We start from the raw sequence: 8699 nt of genomic DNA on the forward strand, positions 1-8699 counted from the left end.
ACCTGACGTGTGTGCCAAATTTCAAGAGGTTTCGACCATGTTAACCACCTCAAAAACAGGAAAGGAAAAAAGTGAAATAACAATAATAATAATAATAATAATAATAATCCTTACAAAAACAATAGGGCCTTGCGCCCTTCGGGTGCTCGGGCCCTAATAATAAATATAGCCGCAAGCGGCAATGGCGGGCCCGAGCACCTGCGGGCCGCAACCCGTGACATGTCGGAATCCAACAAAGCACCGACGTGGTGCATTTGTGAAATGTACATATTTGATGTGTGTGCTACTTGTTTTTGTATTTTATTTTCTGCCACATGTACTTGCTTGGCCAGGTGGGGGCGCAATGCAAGGCAGGCCCATTGGGTGTCATCATAATCATAGTATATATTAACCTGAGAAATTTCAGACCATTCATTTTAAGCAAAGAACATTTCTGATACACTTTTTGGTTGGCCAGATGGTGGCGCTATGTTAGGCATGGAAATTACACATGTGAATATCATCACAATAATGATATCCAAATTTTTTGTAAACTTTCAGATCAATCACTTAAGGCATTGTCCATTTTCTGGCACATTTCCTGCTTGACCAGGTGGTGGCGCTATGCCAGGCAGGCCCATTGGGTGTCTGGATCTCATCATAATTATAATATCTATTAACATGAGAAGTTTCAGACCATTCATTCAATGCACTGTGATTTATGACACATTTCCTGTTTATGTGGTGAGATATTAAAATCATATCAAATATATTACAACATTCAAAAATCCCTTCACAATTTAACATCAGCGACATCTTGGCATAATGTTTGCCAAATTTCAAATGAATCTGACAAACCGTCTAGGAGGAGTATGTTCAAATTGATCATGTGAAATCAGTATAATTGTCATTCTTTCTGTTGCCAGGTGGTGGCGCTATGCCAAACATGCATTATGGGCATGTGAATATTATCATTAACATGGTCTTTAATGACCTGTGAAATTTAAAACATTTCAAGCCATGCATGGTGAATTATGACACATTTATTGTTCATGTGGAAGGGTATTAAAATTAATAATTTCGCCATTTCGTCAAATTACAACATATCAAAAAAAGGCTTCACAATTTATAATCAGGAACATCTCGGCGTCATGTATACCAACTTTGACATGAATCGGATCAACCGTCTAGGAGGAGTATGTTAAAATTGATCATGCCAACAACGCACAAAATCTCAATTACCTCACTTCCTGTGGGCGTGGCTAATGGCATGTTAATACAAAAGTTGATTGTTTTTGGGAGTTACACACACCCATCAAATTTGGTGTGTGTATCTAAAACTATATGCCAACCACAAGTCACTGTGACGTAAGGGGGCGCTATGGAGTTCCTGGGCAACGCCCGGTGCCAAGCTTTTATCCCTGTCTATTCACTGTACCACTTGATGTGTGTGCTAAATTTCATGCGTTTTCGACTATGTTAACCACCTCAAAATATTTGCCAACCACGGGATCAGTCACCTAAGGGGGCGCTAGCGAGTGCCTGGGCCACGCCCGGGGTCAAGCTCTTGTACCTAACTGCGATGCATGATACCTGACGTGTGTGCCAAATTTCAATAGGTTTCGACCATGTTAACCACCTCAAAAACAGGAAAGCAAAAAAGTGGAATAACAATAATAATAAATAATAATAATCCTTACAAAAACAATAGGGCCTTGCGCCCTTCGGGTGCTCGGGCCCTAACTAATAATAATCCTTACAAAAACAATAGGGCCTTGCGCCCTTCGGGTGCTCGGGCCCTAAATATCTACTCCACATCTTGGAGCCAAGTTACACAACATAGTCCTAGTCTAGAACTACAGATTTTTTTGTAAGGGAAAACTTAAATTAGCTTCACCAAAAATGTGTTCATCAGCCACCTAATTTTTGTGATAAATGTCTAATGTGTATTTTAGTTTACAGTATATGTGTGCATATGGCAAAGACCACAATTTCAGAACATAAATGTTGTTTAGGTGAAATTTATTGGCAATAGATTTTTGTATAGACACAAACCAGCCTGAAAAATGCATTTAAACAGTTGCCATGCCAATTTTCCTTCTAAAAGCGCTTATATAGTAATTATCAATTTCAATACATATCCTTAAAATAATTGCTTGCATCTTGGCCTTCTATGCACTCTCATTATCCCATTACCCTATTGGAGTTATCTATCACAAGGAAACAATAAATGCTTACAATATAATTACATTCATCTTAATATTTTCTGTGATGAAATACGTAAGTGATATATAATATATACAAATACAATACAATACAGCACATATAGTTGTTCTTGACTACATGTCAAGTCAAACATGAATTAAAGGATTTCCTGGAAAAGTGTGCTGTAATGTTTTTGACTGTCAGTAACCATGACACTTCTAAGACAGTGCCAGAAGTACTGTTGTGCTTGTGGATTTTGTGGCCATTCCAACACTGACCTCTTATACAGCCTTCTTCTAAGTCGAAGGTATTTGGAGTTACAGGGAATCTTTTCCAGGAAAATTAAAACAATGACATCATTTTTCTCATCCATGAGCCTTTGATGAGCCAGGTAAAAGGCTGTTTTGAAGTCGCCGCTCTTCATGTAGCTGTTGGTGAGAATGAACACTGTCCGCCTGCTCTGCTGGATGCTCTGGGAGATGTTGTCAATGAGAGGCCACCCTGGGATCCAGTCTCGCTCCTCCAGGCACAGCTGCAGGGCCGGATCCCCCTGCTCCTCCAGGTGAACACGCAACTCCTGCATTACCCACTCACACACTGCACTGTCCTTCCTGTCATAGACAATGAAAGCATCGTAGAAGGTGCTGTCTGAATCCATGCGCTTGTAACCTTTCAACTTGGCTGATACAAAATGGTAGATATACCAAACATCCCAAAGGAAGAGATGACTGGAGATCGAGAGTGCGATAAAGCACAGGGTCAGCGAGTTCAAGAGGATGTAGAGAATGATGGAGAGGGAGTTCTCCTGACAGGCTGGGAGGTACAGAGAGATTACCATTTTGCCTTCTTGTTCACCTGGAGCGGCGCATTGGACATCTGTGGCCAGCTTTGGAATGTGAACGGAAGTGCGGTTGAGCCACATGACAAACCAAATGGCACGGCAGGTGCAGAGGAACTTGTTATTGTTTAGATATAAAGTATCAAGCTTCTTAATAGCATCCTCTGGAAAGCTAGACTGGTCAATATGCTGGATTTCATTATAACTTAGGTCAAGCACTCTCAGCGTGGTTATATTTGCCAAAAACAGTGGGGTAATTTCTGAAATGTGGTTCTTGCACAGGATTAACTCTTTCAGAGAGACATGATTGGAAAGTGTCTTTGGGACCTCAGTTAAAAGGTTTTCACTGAGGTCTAATAGTTCTAACTGTTTAAGATCTGCCAGTTTATCCCAGGGAAAAGTTGTTAGTTTGTTTTTGTTTATGTGCAGTTCAGTAAGTTTCTCTGGTAGATCTGACAAAACATCTTCGGGGATGAAGTTGAGATTATTCTCAGATATGTAAAGCTTCTTTAAATTGAGTAGTTTACTGAAGTAATTTATGTATCTGGTATCCCCATCTCTCCAGAGCATATCAAGGCGATTTCCTTTAAACTCCAAGTGCTCAAGGGAAAAGCTTTCCATTTCAGTGTTGGTGGATGTTGAAATCTGATTGTAATTCATTAGCAATTTTTGCAAGTGTGACAGGTTCTTTGTGAAATTGAGCATATGTGTTAAACCCTCGGCTTCAAAGTAGTGGTTGTTGTAGCTGATGTCTAGAACAACCAGCTTGGTCAGCTCTGAAAAAGCGGATGAATACATTGTATCCAGACGGTTGGATGAAAAGTCAAGGTATTCAAGGTTTTCAAGGTTTTTAAACTCAGATCCATTTAAACTTTGACTCATGGCATTACCTGAGAGATTGAGACATTTGAGCAGATGAAGGTTCAAAAATCCTGAGTGAAGAAAAAAGATGTTGTTCCTGCTGATATCCAAGGTCTTTCCACGTTGAGTGCATTCAGTGTTGAGGGGGCTCACCACTCCCAGTTCCTTATCCTTATGCTTGCAGCTGCGTGCAAATTCATCATACCTAAAATAGTGAATCTCCCTCACTTCCCTGTTATAATACTGAGCATTGTGCAACGCAGGGTTGCTGTACAAAGAATGTCCAACATAGCCATCAGGTAAAATAGCATTTTCAGTAGGTGTTGAGATTTTGTTTTCAGACAAATTTATGATATGAACATGTTTAAGCTTAGCTAGAATACTAAGGTCAGTGATTTTAATGAAATTGAAGCCAAGATCAATCATCCTAAGGTTTTCTAGGGAGACTAGTGGATTAATGTCCTTTTCTGTTAGCTGTTGGAACACTAAACCCCTGATTCTGAGGATCTGAAGGGATTTTAGTCCTGAGAATGATTCATTGAGGTTTAGGGAAGCTGGATACTTCTGTAACTCATAATTAAAAGACAGATCCAACTCCTCAAGTTTGGGTAATGAAATTGGAAAACGAGTGACTGATATTTCTTGTGCCAAATAGTTGCTTGAGAGGTCCAGTACTTTAAGGTTGCTGCAGCCCTGAAACCACTGTGGGTGAACCTTGGTGAGAGAATTACTGTGAAGGCGCAAGATCTGTAGCTTATTTAGGTTCTTGAAGGCTTTGTAATCTATCTGCAGAGGGGCATTATTGGGACAGGGTTCACAGGGATAGGGGGCATTGTAACACCTTGGACAGTTCCCACTAAGGTCAAGGGTCTCCAGATTGGTCAAATTCTGGAAGTCTTCCTCAGTTATCTTGTGAATGTTGTTGTTGTAGAGATAAAGTTCCTTAAGACTGGACGGCAGTCTCTGGGGTATGGTGGATAAATTATTTGCTTTTAGTGATAGCAAAGTCATCCTCTCCATCTGCAAAAAGGCATCGTCATCAACCTTATACGATTCATTGCAGGGATTTCGAAAGTAACAATTCTGGCCCAAATAGAGTGTCTCTATATGTCTAAGTTCCGTCAAGTTTTCTTTTGAGATTGAGGCGATATTATTTACCTCTAAACTTAGCAGGACAAGGCCTTTAGGGAGGTGCTTGGGAATACTGGTTAGCTGGTTTCCATCCAAATAGAGAGATTTTAAGTTCTTCAAGCGTCGAAAGCTTCCACTTTCAATGGTCACCCTCTGGTTGCACACATGGTCCTTTGGGCCTACTTTCACTGGGACACAGTTGCAACGCATGTCAATCTCTGTGAGGTTCTCCAGTCCCACAAAGGAGCTTATGTTAATATGAGGGATACGATTAATGGTGAGAGTCAAGTTGGTTGTATTCTTTGGGATGCCAAATGGAATGTATTCAAGCCCCACCTGAGTGCAGTTGACACTGACTTCACTGCCATTGCTTACCACACTGACCTCACATGGCAAACTTTTAGGGTACCAGACAGCCGCCACCATAACAGGCAAGAGGACCAGAGCACAGCCGATGGCTTTTACCTGAGAGAGAAGAGAAACCTGTGTGAATGTGATCAAGAAAATACAGCATCTCATCAAAAAGAATGCATATACATCAATAAGAACATGTATAATATGACCTGCATAGTGGAGTTGACTTTACCAAAATAGTCAACACCAAAACAGCCTTTTTAAAGGGGGCTGTGTGCATTTTTTGTTTTAAACATTTAAAAAATTACCTCAGAATAGCAACAGATTGTGAGGAAATAACTGATTTTGTATACAGTAATTTCCTGTGTATTAGCCGCATTGTGTATAAGCCGCAGGACAGTGTTTTATAAAAGAAACAAAACCATATTAATACCATATTAACTGCCCCAGTGTATTAACCTCATAGCTGAAGACATTTTGCAAAATCAATGTATATGCTGTGATTAATAGTTGGGAAATTTCGGTAATATCAAAAACACCTAGATACTCTTTATTTGCCTAGAAATCCATAAAGGATATCAGACAGTAATTGGTGCTGCATCAAATGTAGAATTCCACAAATAGCCCCTTTAACATCAAGAGCATCCTATGACAAACAGTTAAGATGGTAAATTGCATACTGGTTTCAGATTGCGCATTTTCGCATTGCGCAAACATTAGGTAAGCAAACCAATTAGCTCTGGCTATCAGAATAATATATCTTCCAACCTGGCTATCAGAATAATATATCTTCCAACCTTCCAACCTATTTCATGAAGCTTGGTTTTCAGCAAAGTTACTCACCACCATCTCTGTTTGGAAGCAGAACTATCGTTCAGTAGATATGAGTCTTCAGTAGACACAAGGTACAAATCTTCACAGTGATGCAGGAAGGCAGTGTGATCATAAGAAAATGTTGTCAAGCGTCCTTTCTTGCATGTCAGATGTACAGTACTCACCACACTCCTCTGTACCACATTGCAAGTGAAAGTTGTATATTTAGCCTCTGAAACTTCCCCATTATCAAACAGTTCAGACCCTACAAACCTCAGGCTCAGGTGGGACCTCAATGACTAAAGAATTCCTGTCTGAGTTCCCAAGAGAGAACCAATATGTCATGTGCAACATACCCAGGTTTCGCTTAATATCCAAATCTCTATGAGAGTTACCTGTTGTAAATGTCAATACATCAAGAAAAAATAACACTGTTCAAGTTTTCATGCAGTACAGTTTGATTATAATTTCTCTGCAATTGGACTTGATAGTTAGGATCGTGAATACATTTCTACACAATAATTTTTAGTTTATTACAGCTGAGATTATTTTTTTCATTTCCAAACAAATAATGCATAGGAATCACTCATTGTCATTGTTTTAATATTTGTTAACTAATTCAACAAGTTTGTACACCACAACTGACTCCCACAGGGCTGTTTTAGTTTGCACACCACAACTGACCCCCACAGGGCTGTTTTAGCTTGCACACCACAACTGACCCCCACAGGGCTGTTTTCGTTTGTACACCACAACTGACCCCCACAGGGCTGTTTTAGTTTGTACACCACAACTGACCCCCACAGGGCTGTTTTAGTTTTCAGTAAGTGAGAGTGAAACTACATTACAGAGGAAGTTCCAAAGCTGGAACACGTGTGAGGGTTCCACACCGTGACAACACACATGACCCACAGTTGGCATGGTAGAAATTGTTTTGGCACCATAGTGAGGTTAGGTGCTTTAGCGAATCATTTAGCAAACACTGGTTATCCAGCCTATTTTATACAGATAATCTGACAGATCTCCAGATGATTGTTTGATTAGCAGCGTGTCCTATATTGAAATGTCAGTTGTGTAATTGTATCTTGCATATTGTAATGTGCATGGTCTCTTGCATTGTTAGCCAGGCAGATTGCATTACACATTGTATCATTCTTCTTTGTCTTGTCATTGTGAATGTTTTTCCCCTTGTGTAATGTGTTTTATGTGATGCAAAGGAAGAGAACAAAGATAGTGCTTAAATTACTTCTTACTTTAATAATACTGGTTAAGCACAAAAAGAAATATCAATGCAATGAATTCATAATAAATGCATTGTAGACTTTGGCATAAATGCCAAAAAATATGTTAGATGTGAACATGTGATGTGATGTGAATGTGTTTAGTGTTTTGTTTGTGTTCAGTCTGTTTACTATCAGAAAATAATCCTCAATACCACTTCAGTGTGTCGGTTTTAAATTAAGAACAGCTGGTTCCCTGGTTTTGTTGGATAAAATAATTTTCTAAGTCTACCAGAGAACCCACAAGGACATTAAACTTATTGGACGTTGGCAATACTTCAGATCATGTACTTGAAATTATCTGGATGGATTTATCTGGATGATTTTTTTTTTTTTAGAAACTCTATCATAGAATTTATAATTTTACATATTAGACAAAATATACACAAGGCAAGGATAAATCATAACAGTTCACAATGGGTGGGCCGGATCAACCCATGTCTTTATGTATGGCTTTTGCAATTGATCATTAAAAAGACAAGAGTGTTCCTTTCAAGTGAGCGAGTCAGTGAGCAGACAGTGGACACGGCAGTGGAATGATGTGTCAGTGCGCTGATGCTTTGGTTGGAGACGCAGGGGAGGATGGGATGCTACTCCTTGACACATCAGCAGCACGGCCAGGTCATGACCAGGACTCCTTAGTCCTCTTGTTCTGCTTCCCACTGAGGCTTCCCAATTTAAGGTGAACTGCATACTTCAGGGGCCAACCGACATCTCATAATGTCACTAACAACACTAGCAACAGTCGAGAGGACACCAAACCGCAATCAAGTCCACTTTTATGTCTTTCAAAATGCATAGCACCCGTATACATCATCCTGTTACCACTAGTTGTACTGGAGGGATCCATGAGGTTTTCTCTCTCTGGTGTAGAGCCTGACATAGACCAGCTGCAGCGGGGGGCTTTCAGTTCCTCATCAGCGTGGTTTCTGTGATTGCGTCTACTCTGTTTCATAACGTGTGTGGCCAGCATGAGACTTCATGATTTCTTCCCATTAGCTGAAACACTCCTCTTTGTCTCTCTTCGGCAGCAGCAAGCGGGGCCGTGGCACGTCCAGTCAGGGTTTGGCAGCTCCCGATGAGGCAGCACATACATGGGGCTACTTCCTCCTGCAGGGACGTCCACTTGGCATGCTGCTGATGGCGTTAGCATGAATCACCTGCCACTGGGAGAAGAATCCCAAGAATACTTGCCTGCAGACATTTGGGACGGGGCCATCCAACCTCCTCTCTACCTG

The 8699-nt window shown here is 40.5% G+C and overlaps 1 protein-coding gene across 1 annotated transcript; it reads right to left on the minus strand.

The window, feature by feature from the left end:
* Positions 1-1909: 1909 nt before the first annotated feature.
* LOC143100455 (toll-like receptor 7) lies at positions 1910-6326 on the minus strand. Its single transcript, XM_076263651.1, has 2 exons — positions 6212-6326; positions 1910-5479 (listed from the first exon to the last, which is right to left on the minus strand). Exons 1-2 carry the CDS (start codon positions 6215-6217, stop codon positions 2342-2344), a joined length of 3144 nt encoding a protein of 1047 aa, XP_076119766.1. The 5' UTR covers positions 6218-6326; the 3' UTR covers positions 1910-2341.
* Positions 6327-8699: the final 2373 nt, after the last annotated feature.

Source organism: Alosa pseudoharengus, unplaced genomic scaffold, assembly GCF_046254945.1.
Source record: "Alosa pseudoharengus isolate Yale_2024_CS ecotype anadromous, Long Island Sound unplaced genomic scaffold, YU_APseudo_1.1 YU_APseudo_1.1_scf_3, whole genome shotgun sequence".
Classification (NCBI taxonomy): Eukaryota; Metazoa; Chordata; class Actinopteri; order Clupeiformes; family Clupeidae; genus Alosa; species Alosa pseudoharengus.